Source organism: Natator depressus, chromosome 9 (genome assembly GCF_965152275.1).
Source record: "Natator depressus isolate rNatDep1 chromosome 9, rNatDep2.hap1, whole genome shotgun sequence".
Classification (NCBI taxonomy): Eukaryota; Metazoa; Chordata; order Testudines; family Cheloniidae; genus Natator; species Natator depressus.
In genome coordinates this window covers 48438061-48460475 of record NC_134242.1, presented here as the reverse complement: position 1 = coordinate 48460475, position 22415 = coordinate 48438061, and the positions used below count along the sequence as shown (strand labels likewise).

Sequence of the window (22415 nt, the reverse complement as noted above, 5' to 3'; positions counted from 1 at the left end):
AAGAGAACAATTTTTCTCCATCTATTTTATGGCAGCCTTTCAAGTATTTGAAGACCACTATCATGTCCCTCCTGAATCTCCTGTTTTCCAAACTAAACATACCCAATTCCTCCAGCCTTTGCTCATATGACATATATTCCAAACCTTTGATAATTTTTGTCGCTTGCCTCTGGATCCTTTCCAGTTTCTCTACATCCTTTTCATATAGCAGTGACCAAAATTGGATACAGTACTCCAGCTGAGGCCTAATCAGCACTGAGTAGAGTGGTATTATTATCTCCCATGACTTGCATGGTATGCCTCTGTTTATGTAACCCACAATTGCACTTTTTTTTTTTTTTTTTTTTTGGCAACAGCATTGCATTGTTGACTCATGTTGAGGTTGTGATCCACCACAACTCCCAGATCCTTCTCAGTGCTGCTGCAAAGCTAGTTATCCCCCATTCGGTATTTGCACGTTTGGTTTTTGTTCCCTAAACGTGGCACCTTACATTTGTCTTTGTTGAATTTCATTTCGTTGTCGATAGCCCAGTTCTCCAATTTATCAAGATTCCTTTGAATTTTAGCTCTATCCTCCAAAGTGTTGGCAAGTCCCCCTAGCTTTGTGTCATCTGCAAATTTGATCAGTATGCTCTGTATTCCTACATCCAGGTAATTAATAAAGATGTTAAACAACACCAGATCCAGAACAGATCCTTCTCCAGTGACAGGGTAGAAGGTTAGAAGGCTGACTCATAAAATTGTGGAAACTAGAGGTCAATATGGCCCAGAAGTTCAGAATTCATAAAGAAAAGGTGGTTGTCCTATGAGGTATCCAGGTTCTAGAGATGCCCAAGGCAGATAAATCTGGTCTGCAAGAAACCTTAATGGAGTACAAGAGAGACCCCAACTATAGGCTTGGAGTATAAGGACCTACAAAGGAAGTGTCTTGAATCTGAGACTCCTGGAGACTCCTTGCAAACTCCACTGATGGCAGTGAGGCCAAACCCAAAAACTAAGACCCAAGACTGTCCAGGCATCCAGAACTACTGAAACTTGAGGGGGTAATGGGCAAAGAAGTCCAACTTTGCTCCACAAAAGTCACCCATCCCAAGTCAGGGTCAAATGTCATCCACAATTAAACCAACACACCCTGATTTGGTGGTACAGTCAGCAGCAAGAGAAAGGATTCTAAGGACCAGCACTCACTGCTGAAGTATCAACCAGACTGGTTGAGAGTCATCTCTTAGTCCAGAAACCCCTTCGGATCTGACACACTTGTGCTGTTTCACTTGTGATCGAAAGCCGGGGTAGTTCTCAGAATGGCAGTACTCTTGCTGCCTTTTATAGAGGCCTGCATTCTCCAAGCCCTTATGTACCTTGTTGTCAGAGTTCCTGGCTCTTCTTGGTTCTGTGCCACTTCAATCTCTGAAGATGTGTTGAAGCTAAGGTTGCTGACACGCTTGCCTGGCTTATATCATGAAACAGGGGAGTTTATATCCTTTACACATTTTTATCCAGTCTAATTTAGCTGTGGATCCTGTTAAACTCAGGATTTGCAATGAGTTCCACAGGATAATTTCCCTTTTTCAGTTTAAAATTTGCTGCCTTTTAATTTCATTGAGTGTCTCCTTGTTCTAGTAACATGAAAAATCGTAAACAGGAATTTTTGGCTGACCTTTTTACATTATTCATTATTTTATATACCTCCACCATGTCATCACTAATTCATCAACTCTCTAAGTTATATGGCCCTAATCTTTCTATTTGTCTACTCATTTTTGTTGCCCTTCTCTGTACCTTTCCTATTTCTGCTGTATGATTTTTGAGGTCAAGTGCCCAGAACTGAACACACTGTCTAGGTATGGTTATACCGCTGATTTACAAAACAACATTATAATATTTTCATTATTATTTATTAGTAGTATTACAGAAACGCTGTACTCTGTTTCTTCAGGTAACATATCATCTTATTTGCTTTTTTGATCAAAGCTGTGACTGAACAGGTTTTCATGGAGGTGTCAGCTATTCAGTATAACAACATTGGCTTCTATGCAATAAGCTTAGCCACCCTGCATACTTGAGGGCAAACGGGGAACTGCAGAAACAGGAAACACTCTGCACAGAGTGCCTCACAGCTTCCTCATTCTCTCTCTCACTTGTACCAGCACATCTGCCCTTTTGTTCTATGCTTAACTAGGCAAATCACAGGAACAAAATCTCTTAGCCTTGCACACTGTTTCTGGTTGGTTTGCCCATTCTCTCCTCCAGAAGCTGCCATTTTCCCATAGATAGAGTAGTATGTGCAGTGCAATTAGTCTTCCCCTGTCCTTTTTCACTAATTCAATACAACCCATTCTTCACAACCACTCAGTCGTTCAATAAACTGCAGTGCATGTGACAATGCAATATGAGAGATTTTGCATTAGGCTGAAGAGGAATGCTCTACCCACATCATGGCCCTGCCTCTTCCAGCATCCCACTCCCTGGGAAAGTATTGCAGGTGGAATGTAGGATCAATATCCCCTCCACAAAACAGCTGCAGCCTCAACCTCAGTTGCCAGTTATAGGCTAAGCAGGGGAGCAGAGGGGAGCCCTTTCCTATGTTGCTGAGTAAGGGCTAGGGGCAATCTGGCTCTCAGTGCCTGTCATATTTTGTAATAGATTGTGTTACATTTCGAAAGATAAAGTGCAGGCAACGACACTGTTTGTTGTTACTGGACTTTTGCTGATTTGTGAGCCTCCAGAACAGATCACACATATCAGATGTCAAGGTGATACCTATTAAGATTCTACAAAAAGACACTGTAACTGATGAACAGGTCACATCCACTTCCAAGTGTGTGATTCTTGCTATTTTTCATCTCACCTTCATTAAGGGTTTCCATACGGCGTGATCCTGGAAACTCGTCCGTAGCTGCTGCACAGACCGGGACAAACTGTGCAAACATCTACAAAGAAAAATGAAATGAGGTCTGTGAAATACTTTCACTGTTTCTCTCCATACAGATATAGCTAGGAATTTGATGATAATTAATACAACAAACACCAAGAAATATTTTACTATCATCTTTGATGAATTTTCAGAGACTAGAAACTACTTTATGTTAGTTTTAGTGTTTGATGGACAGCAAATCAAGGACCAAAAAAAAAGCAGAGCTAAACACACTGAAAATTATTTTAATTAGACAAGGAAAGCTCATACCTGACTGCAGATAGCCGCACCTTGATACTAGACTCAGACAAACCATTCACAATTCGGTCCATCATATTTTCAGTCTCAATGATCTGGAGAAAAAAGTTAATGGTGCATAAACAACATAAGGTGGACAACTTTTGTATTACTTGTAAATGCTACTGTTTTGCTGTGGTTTATCGATAACATTCTAAATTTTGCATATGAAAAGAGAATTTACCTTAGAAACAACCACCCTTATTTCCCCTTATGGAACCACTGAACTCATCAGTTAGACAATAGTATTTACTCTCTTTGCCTGACGGTGCTTTCTTCTGATGCTTTCTTGGTGATTCATAAGGCCGCTGATGGAAAATCTGAAAGGTTCTGTAACACTGTGCAGACTGTGGCAGTAGAACTTAGTTTTGGCGCTGGTGTGCAGTATCCAAGAAACAGAGTGTAGCTCTTGAATCCTTGAGAGTGTGGAGGGAATTGTCCATTTTCTGGTTGAAAAGATGGGATGCACTGAAAGGGAAGTCTTCAGTGATGTTTTGCACCTCCCTGGGAAAACCAGAGGAATGGAGCCACGACTCCCTCCTCATGATGATGCCAGTGGCAACTGAGCACAATGAAGTATCTGCCGCACCTGCTGCTGATTGGAGCGAGGTCTTTGCTACTACCATCCCCATCTCAATTATTGCCTGAAAGCAGGCCCGGTCCTGTTGTGGCAGTTTCTTGACACAGTCCTCCAATTTGCTGTAATTCAGGAAATCATATTTGGCAAATAATGCCTGATAATTCGAAATCCTGAATTGAAGGCTGGCTCAAGAAAAGACTTTGTAGCCTAAAAGGTCCAGTCTCTTGCCCTCCCTGTCAGATGGGTGGAGTATGGATGCTGCTGCCTAGCCCGTTCCATCGCTGCCTGGACCACAAGTGAATTGGGTGTGAGAACAGAAATTTAGACCCCTTGGCTAGCCCATAGTATCTTTTTTTCTGCCCCCTTTGGGGTAAGTGTACATATGGCCACTGTATGTCAAACTGTGTGAGCTGGCTCAAGAATGGCATTGTTGATTGGAAGAGCAACTCTAGTTGGCTCTGATGAGTGAAGTATATCCAGCAGCTTATGCTCAGTGTCTTGGATTTCCTCCAGAGGAATGTGAAGCTCACCCTCCATTCTATGCAAGAGAGCCTGGAATTGGTAGTAGTCATCAGAAGATTGGGGGATGTTGAAGCCACTGCTGCATCAGGAGAGGACAACAGGAATCTCAACTGTTCCGCAATACTGTCCGAGCTGGACTGAGTGGCTCATCTCCAATTACTGGTTCTGAGCTCAAAGGCGCCCATGATGGTGAAATAGGTGAAGCCTCCCTAATCGAACAGGCAGGTTCTAATGGTGGGTATTGGGGCCAGGATCCGCAGAGGGCAAGCATAATGGTTCCGGAAGCTGCTCAGGAGGGCCCCATGGCAGGGGAAACCAGTGGCTCTGAGGCTGCTGGAGTTGAGGATGCTGCCATGATGTGGAAGGCCTCCTCATAGTGGTGGGATGGGATGGACGGTCCTTGACTCTCATCCGAGTCCTCCAAAAATGAAAACTCAGTACCATCGGCTGCACTGTCAGAGCCAGTGGAAGCGTGTACGCTGTTGGAGCGAGAGGTGAGGAGTGCCTCAGATACTTCATATCTGGTGCCGGAGATCCCCCTGAAAGTACAGGGCCCCAGAAGGGGTGAGGACCTTGGCTTTCCCAGGACAAACACTTCCTGGGGCTGTGGCACTTTTCACGACCTCCCTGGAGTCAAGGGCACTTTTTCAGTCCTTGGAACTGGAATGGGAGCAATGGTTTTCCCTGGATTGGATGGCTCTCTGGCTCTCAGGGATGCTTATGTTAACTGTGTGTGGGTCTGCACTCAATAATGGCGGATCTGTAGATTTATGCAGCTTTTTTTAATGTTTGTGCGTTAGGGCACGCTCCATCCCCATGACTAGAGTTCGTTCCCTTCTTAGGCTTAGAGGAAAACTTATCGCCATGCTTATGTACATGCTTTCTTACCTCCTGACTAGTCCCCGGTGCAGGGTCCATAGTGGTGGTACCACCAGTGCTGGCCTCTGCCTCCATAGTTGGTGGTGCACGCCTGGCAGCCTCAGCCCGATGTACGGAGGGGAGATGGGGGTGTCTCCGCGGCCAGGGTCCAAATGAGGCCTCATGGGGACTTCCAGGAGGTGCTTTTGGAGGCGGAGAGCCCAGCCTTCTCAGGTATGGCTAGGGAAGGACTAGCAGATACTGCACCTGGATGCAATGTTGGCTTCTCCCAAGCAGTAAGAGGCAGAGTTGATGTTCATTGTTGACTCGAGAAGGAACGCAGGGCAGGAGGCACAGATTGTAAAGCCTGGGGATTACGGCATGGTCCAGTACCAACATGTGGGTCCAGGGAGGAGGGGTGTTCATGGGGAACAAAACTCCCCAAATAGGAACCCCAATCCTACTTCTAAAACTATCAAACTATTAAAAACTACAACAAAAACAATAAAAATGGTAAAAACTGTAAAACTAACTATGTACAACTGTAGATTTTTTAAGTATGTCACACGAAGAGGACACATAGGACAAATCTACACTAGCACTTATGTCAGAAAAACTTTTGTCGCTCAGAGGTGTGAAAGAAAACACACCTCTGAACGACATAAGTTTTGTCAGCATAAGCGCTTGGGTGTATTGCGCTGTTGGTGGGAAATGCTCTCCTGCCAATACAGCTACCACCGCTCGTTGATCTGTTTTTATTACGTCGACCGGAGAGCTCTCTCCTGTCGGCATAACACAGCTACACGAGCGCTCTTATAGTGGGACAGCTGTATTAGTACAGGTGTGCCACTGTAAGCTTAAGACATGGTCTAATAGTTCTGTAAGACATGGCCTAATAGTTCTGACCTGGATCATGCAGTATTGTGTGTTGTGATATGTCATTCTTGCTTTTTTATCCTATTTTATGCATAATAAAAATCCAATATTTATTTTCATAGCAATTCTATTGCCACATTTCACTCTTAGGTTACCACAAACATCTGTCAAGGTCTATCAGAACTAACAAGCTCCAAGTGGAGTTAAGTGCCTCATATGCACAGATGAGGACAAGCCAAGTAGGAGAGAATACTCTGGTCATTATCACAGGTGATCACACTGATTTTACAATTGCCACTCATCATTTTATTTGCACTGCCATCTCCAGTGTGGTTTGCCTGGTAGGAGCTAGCCATGAATCTACTTTTAAACATTACTGCTTCCTTATGTTTACTTCTGAGAAAAAGCTTGCATTATGCTACACTGCAAAACAAGAGGAAGTTACTCATCTTGTGCAGAAAAGATGGTACTTTGAGATGTATCACCCTATGGGTGCTTCATTCTAGGTGTATCTGCTCCCCTAATCGGAGAATTTTGGTAGCAGTGTCTGGTCAGCCCATCTCAAGGCTACATAGCACTGCGCAGGCAAACCACCCTCAATTCCTTCTCTACTCAAAGGGCAGAGCCTCTCCTCGAGAACACAGAAGTAAAGGGGAGAAGGCCGGTTGTGGAGCATCCATAGAGCAACACATCTTAAAGAACCATTGTTACTGCACAAGTTGAGTAACTTCCTCTTCTTCTTTGAGTAGCGTCCCTATGGATACTCCATTGTAGGTGACTTCACAGCAGTATCCCCCATGGAGTGCTGGGGCTTCTGTTATTGATGATAGTTCTTCAGAGCCGAAGATGGCATCAGAGATTGAGTCTTGAGTAATCGTATAATATTCCGCGAAAGCATGGCCAGAGGCCCAGAATGCTGCCCTGCAGATTTCTGAGATGGGGACATCTTTAAAGGAAGGTGGATTAGCTGATTCACATGAAAGGAGTAGGCTACTGGGGTGGAGAGGAACTTGGGGTGTAGCCTCAAGGTGACAGTCTTCAAAGAAAACCGTGAACAGCAGATGTGCCATCAACCCCACTATTTCCCCTATCCTTCATGCTGAGGTTATGGCCACTAAAAATGCTGTCTTCATGGACAGGTATAACAGAGCAAGAAGCCATAGACTTGAAGGGTGGTTTAGTCAATGTTCTCAGAACTAGACTGAGGCCCTAGGTTGGGGTGGATGGTCTGACACGTGGGAAGAAGTTTCCCATGCCCGTAAGGAATCTACATGTCATTCGGTGGGCAAATACTGAACACCTGTCCACTGGATGGTGGAAGGCCACGAAATATACTTTAAGTGAACTAAGAAGAGAGAGTCCAGACCTTTTGAGGTCTACAATGCAACTCAGAATTGAAGGGATGGAGGAAAATGTTGGGTCCACTTGTTTGGAATCGCACCATATTTGGAATCATTTCCATTTTCGCAGGTAAGTACTACAAGTGGTAGATTTCATGCTATGTAGTAACACCTTTTTCATCTCCTCAGAGTATTTGCTCTCTAAGTGTTGGAACCAAGACGACGACAAGCCTGGAGTTGGAGGATCCTTAAGTTGGGGTGAAGGGTCCGCTGTTGTTTTGGTGAGGTGAGGAATGGGCCAAAGGTGAGGAATTGGAGAAAATACTGCCAGCTGCATAAGGTATGATACTAAACTGATGCTTAGAGAATGAGGGTTGAGAGATTGAGGAATGGGAGGATGACAGCTTTCACTTTTGCATCCTGGGTCTCTTATGCTGTGAGCCATAACACTGTTGTGATTGGAGGAACTGGGGTGGTCGGGATCTGAGAGGTGGTTGTGAGCCGTATTTCCTCGTCGGTCCTGATTTGAGATTCCCAGGGAGTGTAGTGTGGCCCTGGAGTCCTTTAAGTTAAGGTGTGGAGAGATGCATCAGTCTTACCGGTGAAAAGTTTGGGCCCTTTGAACAGGAGATCCTTGAGTGTCATCTGCACTTCCTTGGGCAATCCTGAGAGGTGTAACCAGGATGCCCACCTCATTACCACTGCGGTCGAGACTGAGTGGGCCACTGTGTCTGTGGTGTCCAGTGTGGATTGCAGCACTGTTCTGGCTGCTAACTGGCCCTCTTTGACGATGGCCTGAAATTGTCCCTTTTGTGCCTCTGAGAAGTGGTCAATAAACATGTTGAGTTTCCCTTATTTTATGTAGTCATATTTAGCCATTACGGCTTGGTAATTTGTGACCCTGAATCATAATGTCGCCAAAGAGTATGCCTTCCTCCCAAAGAGGTCTAGCTAATGTATCTCTCTCCAAGGCACCAGATGTAATGAGAGTGTCTGTCCATTATTGTGATTGCCTCCTTGCAGGAAAGGCAGCTTTTGAAGCCAGGGGAACTGGGCAATCCCCCCCAACAATCCCCCCTACAAAAGGTCCTCTTCCAATCTCTATCATATGGGACTGATTTGGCATGATGTTGCTTTCCTCGTGCATTAACCGCATCTGCTACTATAGAGTTACTCTGATGGTGCATAAAGAGGAAGTCTGCCTCCTTAGGAGGAATGTAATACTTCTTGTCGGCTCTTTTGCACATTGGTGCAGTGGAGGCTGGTATCTACCAGATCATCTTGGCAGGGTCCAGAAGTGCCTTGTTAATTGGGAAGGCAATTCTGGAAGAGGAGGAAGTGTGCAGAATATTCAAGGTCCCTGATGTTGCAACGGTGATCCATGGTGTGAGGCCAGGGAGAGATGGTCATCCTGGTCACTGTATGACTCCCTGCTGGAGAAGGGTGGAGCTGACTGGGATGCTGTGGGTAAATGGCCCAGTGGTGCTGTTGATTCCAGTGATCTAGATGTGCTTGGTACTGGGGCTCCGGTACCAAGTAGCAGGGACTCTGGTTACTCCGTGACCATAAGATCCCTCAAGAAACATAACTCCTGAAGTACCATTGATATGCTCAGTGCTGTCAAGGAGTGCCGGTGCTGACTTGTCAGTACTGATGGTTGTTTATGGAGGAATGCTCTGATGGAGGGTTGCTTGATGCACTCAATGCTGAGGGTGTCAATGCTGATCTCTTTGAGGTGGTACAGTCTCTGTCCTCATCCCTGGCAGACAGTGCAGTTGCTTCCAAGCCTATGCACATAAAGATCTTTAGGTGTCATGGCAAAGCTCAGTGAAGGGTTCCTGATGTTTCTGGGTACCGCACTTCAGAGCCGTCGGTACCGAGATAACTGAGGATGCCGGGGATCCTCTCTGGCTGGTCAAGGACTAGTTTGAGGGCTTGGAACCTTTTTTCTAGAGGCTTTGCGGGGGGAGTCAGCAGACTTTTCCCATGATCTCACCCCTCTGGGGGTTGAAGGCTCTGGGGACAATCTGCATCCTGATGAGGCTTCAGGACCAGGGTCAGTTGGCAGCTTAACTGCACCCTCCCTGAGGAGAAGTTTCAACTTGAGCTCCGGAGTTCTTAGTTCTTAAGTTCTTCTTAAAGCCCTTGAGGAATTCCACCATGATTTCAACAATTTCCATCCCACCATCAACCTCAGCCTGGTCCAGTCCACACAAGAGATCCACTTCCTGGACACTACAGTGCTAATAAACGATGGTCACATAAACACCACCCTATACCGGAAACCTACTGACCGCTATTCCTACCTACATGCCTCCAGCTTTCACCCTGACCACACCACACGATCCACTGTCTACAGCCAAGCTCTGCGATACAACCGCATTTGCTCCAACCCCTCAGACAGAGACAAACACCTACAAGATCTCTATCAAGCATTCTTACAACTACAATACCCACCTGCGGAAGTGAAGAAACAGATTGATAGAGCCAGAAGAGTTCCCAGAAGTCACCTACTACAGGACAGGCCTAACAAAGAAAATAACAGAACGCCACTAGCCGTCACCTTCAGCCCCCTACTAAAACCCCTCCAACGCATTATTAAGGATGTACAACCTATCCTGAAGGATGATCCAACACTCTCACAAATCTTGGGAGACAGGCCAGTCCTTGCCTACAGACAGCCCCCCAACCTGAAGCAAATACTCACCAGCAACCACATACCACACAACAGAACCACTAACCCAGGAACCTATCCTTGCAACAAAGCCCGTTGCCAACTGTGCCCACATATCTATTCAGGGGACACCATCACAGGGCCTAATAACATCAGCCACACTATCAGAGGCTCGTTCACCTCCACATCCACCAATGTTATATATGCCATCATGTGCCAGCAATGACCCTCTGCCATGTACATTGGTCAAACTGGACAGTCTCTACGTAAAAGAATAAATGGACACAAATCAGATGTCAAAAATTATAACATTCATAAACCAGTCGGAGAACACTTCAATCTCTCTGGTCACGCGATTACAGACATGAAAGTTGCGATATTACAACAAAAAAAAACTTCAAAACCAGACTCCAGCGAGAGACTGTTGAATTGGAATTCATTTGCAAATTGGATACAATTAACTTAGGCTTGAATAGAGACTGGGAGTGGCTAAGTCATTATGCAAAGTAACCTATTTCCCCTTGTTTTTTCCTACCCCCCCCCCCAGACGTTCTTGTTAAATCCTGGATTTGTGCTGGAAATGGCCCACCTTGATTATCATACACATTGTAAGGAGAGTGATCACTTTAGATAAGCTATTACCAGCAGGAGACTGGGGTGGGGGGAGAGAAAACCTTTTGTAGTGGTAAACATCCATTTTTTCATGCTTTGTGTGTATAAAAAGATCTTCTATACTTTCCACAGTATGCATCCGATGAAGTGAGCTGTAGCGCACGAAAGCTTATGCTCAAATAAATTGGTTAGTCTCTAAGGTGCCACAAGTACTCCTTTTCTTTTTGCGAATACAGACTAACATGGCTGTTACTCTGAAACCTGGAGTTCTTACAAGATCTCACCATTAGCAGTTGGCAAAAGGTGCACTTCTGCAGAATGTATCTCTCTCCAAGGCACCAGATGTAATGAGAGTGTCTGTCCATTATTGTGATTGCCTCCTTTCAGGAAAGGCACCTTTTGAAGCCGGGGAACTGGGCAATCCCCCCCAAAAAATCCCCCCTACAAAAGGCAGGAAATGGTGAAAGAAAAAGTTTGTTTTTTTTTAAACTGAAAAATGGAACCTCTAGACTACTAAAAAGAAATGGAAACTCTAAGAATAGCTACCATTTATATTAAACACTATCAATGTAAAGAAGGAAGACACTACTGCTCATTCCATTCGAGGCCAAAGGTGGTCGAGAAGGAACTGAAGGCAGTTTGCCCATGCAGTGCTAGATAGCCTAGAGGCAGACCACAAGGGAGGGAGATTGCATGTGAACACTCCTACCAAATTTCTCCGATTAGAGGTGCAGGGGCACCGATACACCTCGGTGGAGCACCCATAAGGACACTGCTAGAAGAAGAATAAAGGGATATGCTACAATATCAAAACCATTTTTAGAGATTTTTAATTTCCGCTGACCACTTACCATAAACACATCACTTAAAGCTTTATATGCACAATATTTGCATACAAGCAAAAATTAAGAATATAACTAGGCCATATATTGAAGGACAATATACGAGAGATGTGAATTTCTTTATGGCATTAGAAAGGAGGTGTTTCCATAAATAAGCATTTATAGTATTATTATTTTGTCAGAGTTTGTTGCATCACAGCGTGAAATCAAATTTCTCTGGAACTCATGCAGAAGAACTGCACCACAAGGTTAACATAACACATTATTTGTAAATCCAACATCTTCACACGAGAACAAAATCCAAAGTTGCACTCTGTTCATTCTTCACTTATGCTTTTATTCTCTCTGCTTTATCTCAATCAGCGATAATGCACTCCACCATGACTTCCAGGTTGACGTCACTCCCTGCATGACGACTGCCAACACCAAAGGATGACCCTCTCCCAGACTCACCTTCTTCCGGATGTCTTCATCATTTGCTCCAAGTGAAGCATACAGCTTGAACGCAGCCTGGCGCAGTTCGTGAGCATGCTTTAAATCATGGTCAAGCTATTGAAAAAAGTAAATCGAAGTCAGACACTTTATGAGAGATCATTTAAACTTGCACATGGTATTTTCTTAAGCGTTACAGGTTAGTGCCTGTTTACTTGAGTTTTGATTGCATTACACACCAAACAGGCAGGATCACCACTGAAACTGTAGATTAACTTTGAGTATGTGTTTATGTCCCATTGAAGTCAATAATTAAAGTTAAGCACACATGTGAGTGCTTTGCTGAATTGTAGCCTATACAGATAAACAGTAATAACCAAGAAACATGTGTATGCAACCTCTCAAAATACAGGATGAGATTAGTTACATTTTCCAAGACAAAATGAGTCCCACTCTCTTCCTCCTCTACAAGTCAGACCAAAATGTCCTCCTTTCGCCATGTCCACCCCACAGAAAGAGTTACATGGTCAGATTGGGGGAAAACAACTAGATTTACTAGGATCTAGATATCAGAGGGGTAGCCGTGTTAGTCTGTATCCACAAAAACAATGAGGAGTCCAGTGGTACCTTAAAGACTAACAGATTTATTTGGGCATAAGATTTCATGGGTAAAAAACCCACTTCTTCAGATACATGGAGTGAAAATTACATAAACAGGCATAAATATATATTGGCACACGAAGAGAAGGGAGTTACCTTACCTTACTGTCACTTCCTCATCAATTATTGGGAGTGGACCACATCCACCCTGATAGAATTGGCCTTCAACATTGGCTCTCCACTTGTAAGGTAACTCACTCCCTTTTCTTCATGTGCCAATATATATTTATGCCTATTTCTGTAATTTTCACTCCATGCATCTGAAGAAGTGGTTTTTTTTACCCACAAAAGCTTATGCCCAAATAAATCTGTTAGTCTTTAAGGTGCCACAGGATCCAGATTGCAGTCCCATAAAAATGAATGGCATTAAGGGACCAGAACGGCTCTTAGAACTTTGGCCGAAAGGCTCCAACAGATGAAGCAATGGTACCTATTTAATTCAACATGAAAAACATTGTCAAGGGAATGTTGAGGTCGCAGGGTAAAGCACTCAAAAGTCAGGAAATGCCAAAGGTAAGGTTGTCTGAATAAGCTTAACTCTGCCCCAGTGCATCCGCATTACAGTACAGTACAGTACTTCATGATTATATACAATTTTTAAATGGGACAATCAATTTATCCTGCAGAGCCCTGCCTCATTCCATCTACAACTTACAAGATATTATCCATTTCACAAAATACACTCACCACATGGCTGAGTTAGGCATACATGTGCAATGCCGCCGATCTTTGCTCTGGACATTCATAAAAAGTGTTAAAAACACAGTGTCAGACTCAGGTCTGGAATGTTGGTTTTTTGGTTCTCTAACCAATGTCTAATGCTTCCCAGCCAATTACTGACCCTCTTTTTTTGTCTTGTTTATTCCATTTAAAATTTGGCTAACAATTCTTTGTACTTATGTGGTATTTTTTCATGTGCGGCTCTCAGAGCATTTTGTAAACATGGGTAAGCAGGAGCAGCCCCATATTATAGGAGTTTGGGAACTAACTCTGCCATCTGTGCTTTCCCGGGCTATTCCAGAACCAAATGGGATTACAGGGCCTTTGTCTTTCTGGAGTACATTCCAAATCAGTGGAAGAAGGGGCGGGGGAAGGCCAAGAATACTTTCCATCCCTGGGATCAACATTCCTTTCTTATGTTCTCCCTTCCGCAGTGAGGGGGGGAGTTAGAGAGAGTAAGCAAGACAGGGAGACTGAGTCTGCAACTCCATGCTCCCATTGCAAAGGAGGCTAAAGAACGGTCTAGAAGGTGGTGTAGTAGGTGCTTTGCAGAGTGCTTGGTTAACAGGCCTTTGCCTGCTCACTGCTCCTACAGTGTTATCTGCCTGGAATGTTCCTCCTCAGTGTGGGAGGAGGGAGAGTCATACAACAAAAGAAAGGTCTTGTGCCTAAAGAGCCAAAAACATTGAGGGCCTGATCCAACTCCCACTGATTTCAAGAGGTGTAGGATCAGGTATTAATACAGCAGTGCAACAATTGAAAGACCATTTTAATTAAAGTTCTGAGTACTTAAGACACACATTTGCAGTTTCAAAATCTCTTTCATGTACTCTGAGAAGTTCTGAACTGACAGAGAAAAACACATACCCTTTTGATATCAGTGATTGCACTGACTGAGCTGGGATACTTGAAGTAGTCAGAAAGCATTGCAATAAGATGGTCTGTAATACTGGCAATTCTCTGGAGCTCAACATCTGTTTCAATTAGATAGGCAAGTGTTTCGGCTCCTTCTACTCGTTCCTCCAGCAATCTCTCCTTACTACACATCCGAACCAAACTTGGCAGTGTCTGGAGGGTACAGAATTCAACTTTAGTTTCAGAGAAGATAACTTGTAAGTCTTTATAGATTCCATTTCAGTTTGATGTCGAGAGCAATTTTCCTCACCAAAGTCTCTTAAAGAAAAAAGGTTCAAATGGTTGTGGGAATATACACACAAATTAAGTTCATTTTATTTAATTATAGGCTCTTCTTAGCAGTCATCACTGCGCTATAGGGTTCTCTTCTGCCATCTTTTTTGGTCATAATACTCCTTGCAAACGTCATGTCCAGAAAGGACCCGCAACCAAAATGTTCTGTATGGAAGTTCATATGTCCACTTAATAGTCTTTACTTGCAAAGCTGTGCTATAGAAAAGAGCTCTGTGATTCGTCCTCAGAACTCACCAGCACTGCTATGCCAGAGGCTTCTAGGTACCAAGGTAAAAATGAGCACATCAAGTATCCCATTTTCATTCTAAACATTCCCAATTCAGTATTGCCACAAGAAGCAGCTTCTGGCAGTAGAAATAGAGTGATTCCGAAACAAAAAAAACTAACAAGAACATGTTGCAATGATTTATGTCTCATACTCATGGTGTAAATAAAAAAAGCTGAGTTCCTTAGCAGTAACAGGAGTGCTAAAAAAATATTGCCTTCATGTAGTCCAACTCTTGGAATCTGCATACCAAGCTGTGAGACCTGAGAATGGCTGAAAGCAGAAAGCCTCAAGAGAGGTCCATGGGCTATCCCTCATGGAGATGAGCAGTGAGACGAAGATTAAAAAGAGGCATGTGGCCTCTCCTCATTCATTTAATGTCCCCTGGACTGGAAAAACAGAGGGCCTGATGCAACAGGAAAGGAGTGTGAGGGAGTATAGGTCTGTGGAGACCATATATTATTAGGACTCCAATTACTAGTAAGTAATCTAGTTTTCCACTAATGACATTGCCACCAAAGAGTTATTGGGGATCAGACATGCAGCAATCCGCCACAGTAGAGGGATTGTGGGATGAGGGGTTGGGGGGTGCAGGAGAGTGCTCTGGGCTGGGACTGAGGGCAGGAGGGGGATCAGGGCTAGGGCAGGGGGTTGGGGTGTGGGAGGGGTCAGGGGTGCATGCTCTGGGCGGTGCTTACCTCAAGCAGCTCCCAGAAGCAGCGGCATGTCCCGCTCCTAGGCTGGCCAGACAGCTCTGCGTGCTGCCCCCTCTTCAGGAGCTGCCACTGCAACTCCCATCGGCCTCAGTTCCTGGCCAATGGGAGCTGTGGGGGCAGCATGCGGAGCCCCCTAGCTGCCCCTACGCATAGGATCCGGAGAGGAGACATGCCGCTGCTTCCAGGAGCCACATGGAGCGGGGCAAGCCTCGGACCCCGCTCCCCGGCTGGAGCGCCAGAGCAGGGCAAGCCCTGGACCTTGCTCCCCGGTGGGAGCTCGAGGGCCGGATGTGGCCTCTGGACCGTAGTTTGCCCACCCCTGTTTTAGCCTCTCTGGAAATTATCCAGGAGTACTTAAAAGGAAGAGGTAGGTCGTTGCTGGGGGCATGGATCCAGCCACAATGAGGGAAATCAGCTCCCAGAGAAGTGAGATTTCTAAGACGTGTGAGTTTGTTTAAAGTTTCTTTACGGCTTTTCCACATCTCAATCCTGAAGAAAGAGTGTTTGCTTAAAGCTTACATGGGATTTTCTACCTCACTTTCTTGAGGAAGGAAGAGACTAGAGACTGAGGTCTGTTTCTGCCCTGGGAAGAGGGTTTCTCTGGATTTATGGTTTCTCTTTCCTGAAGAACAGAAGGAAACCGAGACCTTCATTTTTAAGGATTGTTTTTTAAACAAGTGATTTCAGACTTTGGTGTGCTTTGATCCTGGAAAAAAGGGAACCTTGGGTCTGGAGAATATTAGCTCAGTAACCCCCCTCTCCAAGTCCTTAACTGCCCTGCGGTAAAATGGGGTTAGTAATAGCATTTTGTACTTTGATAAAAGAATTTAGCCACATGTTCCATTCATTTTAATTTACATGAAAAGGGATGGGGAAGAGGTTGGATTCTGGCATGAATTCAGAACTGGAGGCTACAGCTTTTTTCAGTTTTCTATAGAACTGAAGTGATCGGTTTTTATTCCTTGAAATTGGACAGTCCCAAGGAAGTGGAAAAGGGTAGGAGTAGATTTGAGGACTAGTTATAGAGGTCCCGTGTAAACCTTCAAACTGCCACTGAGTCACAGCAGTTACAGATACGTTTGAAGTAGAGGGAGGTGACCTCTGATTATTAGGGAAAGATTTGCACAGACCGATTGGATCTCCCTTTCTGGTGAGACTAAAAACAGGATGAGAAAGCAGGCTGTTGGAACTCAGACCTGCTTTGGAATTCAAAGGCCAAATATTTCCTATGGCTCTGAAAACCCAGTAGACCTGGTCATGAACCTGATACCTTGGAAAGTGGAAAAGTTTAATCTGTTGTGCTAATTGACAAAATCAGGACTCACAAAGACATGACGATTTTACAGCTGTACTTCCTGAGGTAATCTTCATGAGACAGGACAAAGAACTGAGACACCTTGTCAGAGCTACAAAATAATCTCCAAGCACCATCCTGCCTCTTCTGGTCAGTGAACAAAATCTGACAGGTTTCAGAGTAACAGCCGTGTTAGTCTGTATTCGCAAAAAGAAAAGGAGTACTTGTGGCACCGTAGAGACTAACCAATTCATTTGAGCATAAGCTTTCGTGAGCTACAGCTCACTTCATCGGATGCATACTGTGGAAAGTGTAGAAGATCTTTTTAGCTAACCAAAAAGATCTTCTACACTTTCCACAGTATGCATCCGATGAAGTGAGCTGTAGCTCACGAAAGCTTATGCTCAAATGAATTGGTTAGTCTCTAAGGTGCCACAAGTACTCCTTTTCTTTTTTTGAACAAAATCTGTCACTGATCTTCAGAACCAGATTTGTAAAGAAGGAAACCTTACTCCATCTCGAATCATTGTAATGTCCCAGGAGCAGCGGATTATTACTCACTCTCATGGCTAGGGTAGCAGAGAAATACAATTTCCTCCTAGGCAGAGGCATCTTCCTTACTATTAAAGTGGGTAGATGGAAAACACTGCTGAATTTTGCCATTTCAAAATCTGCTGCCACTACCAATAATCCAGAAACTGGGCAATTAAGAAGAATTCAACCCCCTTTGGAAACCTGATAAGAGTCTGGACTTTTTGTTACTGAAACTGTAACTGGGATGGACCAAACCCCTCCAGCAGATTCGCAAAGTACCTTAGCTCAAAGAAGGTCAAATAGTTTGTGGTTGGAATTTACCCTGAACTGAGATAAAAGGGATACTACAAGCCTGAGTCATGCAGGTTACCAACTACTGGAGAAAAGGAGGAAGAGATGAGAAGATTAATTTGAACAAAGGGGTGAAGAGGACAGGGATCTACAATGCTGCTCCCCGCCCCCTCCTCCGGCTCACAGCATTTAGGCGAGGGACTAACTCAGGCACCATATGCCTTTCCATTTCCTGACCAACTTTTGCTCTTAGGATTTCATATGCCTCAAGGACAGATCTGAACAAAGAGATTGCTGAAAGCCCCTCTGGCACAGATTGATGCTTTGAGGAGACATCAGCACTGGAGCACAATTAAGTGAGACAGAGAAGACAAGTACTTCTTTGCTTTAGTCCTCACAGTGCTGTAAGTACAGCTGTCAGTTGTATCGTGGATTCCTGGTACTCTGAGGCTTGTGGAGAACAATTAGTTGTCCCCTCATGGGAGGGGATGGACCCTAGGATCGCACATACAAGCCCCTCAGGGCCAAGGACAACCACCTCTTCTATGAAAAGACTTCAAATCTGAGACCTGAAGTGTTTGGGAGAGGATAATGTTTTGCTGCTGACAACTCTGATGAGAGTTGGTTCTACTCTTTGGCTGCTAAGGCCTTATCCACAGCAGGAGTTTCCTCCCACTCCCAGCTAGGGGCAAGAAGATCATACATGTCAAAGAGATACTGTGAACACTGCTCGACCACATCCGATGAAGAGAGCTGTAGCTCACGAAAGCTTATGCTCATATAAATTTGTTAGTCTCTAAGGTGCCACAAGTACTCCTTTTCTTTTTACATCTAGATTGTGTATTTCTTAAACCTGAACTGTCTCCCATCATCTGGGATGATGGATACAGAAGTCTCACTGGACCGACAGCTCTTAAACCTACCAAATTCTACTACTATTCAAACAATTAACAGACTGAACAAGGGAATGCACAGGTTCTTTGACTGCATTGTCTAGCATACAATGAGGAAGTGAGAAATACTTAAGAGGGCACATTCTTTGTATCCCTCAGCTCTAGAATGTTCAGATCTCTAGTTGATACATGAACGTTCTAGTTGTCAGTGCTAGCCATGGTTCTATAACTAACCAGAAAGTTGTGTACTTCCTATAGGGGTGCTCTAAAATGGCAATTTCCTGACAGAAGGCTGGATATACAAATCATACCTAACACACCATGACAACAGTCTCAAAGATTTCACTTGCCCGCCACCATATACAGAATGATGAACACAAAAATGTCCACACAGATCCTTAAGAAAAATATTTTATGAAACTATAATTAGCAGAGATGCTTTTTCAGATTAAAAAATTTAAATTGAAGGAAGCACAGAGTACCATCTGTTGAATACTATCTCTTAAAACAATCAATCACGAATGATAGATTTTCACTTGCATTCAGACGGCAGCCTGATGAAGTAGTTTTGCATGTTCTTTCCAAATGATTGTCCAATACTGCAGTGCAACTTTTAAAGTTTCTGCAACTTGACAAATATAAAATGGATTTTGTATCAAACTTTTTTTCCTGGATTCACACTTACTGTAACTAGCTTAATAAACAGAATTAAAATGTCATCACTATTAAATATTTATAATGAATGTATTGATACATAAGGAGATTTTCAAAGGCATAAATGGGAGCTAAGCATCTAATTTTTAAAGAGACCTGGACAACTAACTGCACTTTTGCCTTTGAAACTCTCCCCCATAGAATCAACAGTGCTTTTGTAACACTTTATTACAGATGTAAACAAATAAAATAGTGACAAACACATAGTGTGATAAAACTCTGGTTTAACTGCTGCTTAAAATGTCAAACAAATTATGTAACCAGCTTACCTTTAAAACAATGCAGTTATCATCTGTCTGGATTGCTCCTGCCCTGCACATGTAAGTAAGGCTGTAACAAGACAGCAGAATATAAACTCACTTACTTCCAGCTTTTATAAACATTAAAAAGTTATTGTAAAAAGAATGACTGTGCTAACGGAACAACTACTTGACTTTGTTATAACACCCATTCTAACACGAAGTTTTACTGGGCTCGGACACCATTCCATACACCGTTTCAGACAGTTAAATACTTGAATAATACATTTTATTTTTCTACATGCAGCTTTAAAGACTTAGCTGTCAAACCCTGAAATGACTAGCAATGGTAAGATCGGTTAGGTTTTGCTCTTGCTAACGCCATCATAAGTTTGGAATAATTTTATCAAAATCAGTGAGAACAGAATTGGGACCTACGTTTAAAAGAACAAAGTATAAAATGCACCAAAGAACCAGGTTATTGCCCTGATTCAGGAAAGTATCCCTATTAGGCCACGACTTAAGCATGTGCTTAAATCCCATTGAAGTAAACAGGACTTAAATTCATTCCTATTCATGGTAGCGTGTAAGCATGTGCTACTTGCTTTCCTGACTTAGGCTACATGTGCATAAAATGGCAAAGTACATGTTGTTATGGAGCCTTACATTTTGGATTTCCTAACTTTTGAATTTAAACATTCAGCCCTAACACTGTAGTGAAGTAGCATTTTGTAGTTAATCTTCTCCAAAATAAAAAAAGCTGCAAGCAAATTAACTTGTTTGTGTTCTCACAATCAACTGAGCATCATGGTGCCTGAAGAAAGTGTGCCCTCCTTCCAGATACCAGGGTGGTTACTAAACACCCTATGTTCTTTGAAAAGTACTCCCTGAGACTGTGGCATTGGGAAAGGGGTACAGGAAAGACTGGTAGCCGGGTTAAGGACACACTGGCTAGATGGAGGGTGACAAGAAAGGTATCATGGAATTGTGGGTTGAGGGAAATTGGGTGAGGTTATTACAGGCTTGTTGGAGAAGAATCAGAGGTACTCAAAGGCAATAGGTAATTTCTCAGGGTGTATAGTATTGCAGGGAAAATGGGATCTGAAAGACATTCCAAGATATTTTCCTAGGTGGGATGGAGGTCATCTCAGGCTTCTTGGAGGATCCCCTAGTGTCTCAAAAGAAAGGTGCAATAGGAGCTACTATGTCTTCTACATTTCTAATGATGCTGGAGGGGTCTCTCAGGAAATGTCAAGTTCCTGCTTGGTCCAGCTATCCATTTAAATTTAAAAAATCATGTATAAGTTTAAGAAATTTGCCAAAATTAGAACAAAAATAAATTATTTACATGTCAAAATTAAAGTTAAAAAGGGAGAAAACCCTCAGTCTATTGAGGTCTGTGTTAACTACTCAGGAGTAAGTAGTGATGGTGGTTAGGAAGTCATAGATATCCAAGTACTTACTGTCATGGTATCTGGCACCACTTACATGTACATAATTAAAAACAAGTACTTCTACAAAGGTAATAGATTTGATCTTGCCCTAAGCCACCCATCAACAAATGATACACTTAGCTAAAAACCTGCAATAAAGAAAAGGCTAAGTTAAAGAGGTCATGTTACAACTCTCCCTTAAAAACGAGCAGATGGGATCTTGCGATCAGCAGAGGTGAGGCCCACAGCAGGGATATTTCACTGAGATTGACATTACCAACCTCACAAAACCAACAGGATTTGTTTTTTGTTGTTTGCACGCATTTGTAATTTCTGTGATTGGTTAGAAGGAGATAGCCTGTCTCTCAAATAGCTGCATCTTCGGCCCAGCTAGGACTCGTCTACACAAGGAAGTTGCACTGTTTTAACTTAAATCAGTTTTAGTTAAATTAATGTAAACTCCTGTATGGACATATTTATTTTGGTTTAAGAGAGGCTTATTTCAGTTTAGTTTAAAGCAATTCCTAATCCATTTAGGACTTGTCTGCATGGAGAGCTGCAACAGTTTAACTTAGTGTGATTTTTAAAACATCTAGTTAAACTAGTTCAATACTGTACAGACATACTTAACAGTATTTCACTTTAAACTAGCCTCACTATGCTTTAGTGCAAGAAAGGCAGTCAGTCTGAGTAACCAAAGGTACAGAAAGATTTTTCGAAGGGTAAACCTATGGAAGTTACATTATCATAGAATCGTAGGATTAGAAGGGACCTCGAGAGGTCATTTAGTCCAGTCCCCTGCACTCATGGGAGGACTATGTATTATAAAAATTGCAGACTGCTAACAGGCATGGGGTAGTCAGTCAGTCAGTGCTGCTACCTGGGAAACCAGTAACCATTTTAGATCCAGAAAAACCCTGGTATCATTTGTATTACAGCAGAGCCCAGAAGTTCCAGTCAGGCCCCCATTGTGCTGGACTTGTAGAAATACACTGAAAACCACTATGACAACAGGCAGTTGTACATGTTAAGCTGAGAATACAGACAAAGCTCCTGACATTTTCTTAAGATGCTTCCTTGAGTCTGGTAGCATAACTCTGACCCGCCAAGCAAGAGCCTAAGGCAACCAGCCCACTTTTGTCCAGGTCCTGATCATGGCCAGGTATTTGGAAAGCAAGAAAAGGGCCAATCCAGATTTGATGAAAAAGATGCAGATGTATCATTTTTACATGGAGAAAATTGCAAGCCATAACAGCTCACTATCTCCTCTTACCTCATAAAAGCAATGAACAGAAGGGGAAGTTAGAAAGGACTCCTGTGTGATTCTCCATGCAAGATCCTTCTGAAGGCTACGTCTACTATTGGAACCAGGGGTATGATTCCCAGAATGCGCAGACACACTCATGCTAGCTCTCTTCAAGCTGGCGTGCTATACATAGCAGCATAACCAGGGTAGCACAGGCAGTGACAAGTGACAGCACAAGCTAGCCGCCCCAAGTA

At 43.4% G+C, this 22415-nt stretch overlaps 1 protein-coding gene across 10 annotated transcripts in view; it reads right to left on the bottom strand.

Annotated features, from left to right (window-relative positions):
• The window catches only part of ARMC8 (armadillo repeat containing 8), a 179686-nt gene that overhangs the window by 33152 nt on the left and 124119 nt on the right, over positions 1 to 22415 (bottom strand). For 9 of the 10 annotated variants that reach the window (XM_074964085.1, XM_074964088.1, XM_074964087.1 and 6 more), the window contains 5 exons: positions 19513 to 19573; positions 14195 to 14395; positions 11969 to 12064; positions 3185 to 3267; positions 2849 to 2930 (listed from right to left, as the gene is read on the bottom strand). In XM_074964085.1, the coding sequence (XP_074820186.1) occupies positions 2849 to 2930; positions 3185 to 3267; positions 11969 to 12064; positions 14195 to 14395; positions 19513 to 19573 (523 nt within the window). The remainder of the gene's footprint in view (positions 1 to 2848; positions 2931 to 3184; positions 3268 to 11968; positions 12065 to 14194; positions 14396 to 19512; positions 19574 to 22415) is intronic. The other variant, XM_074964092.1, reaches the window with a different exon arrangement.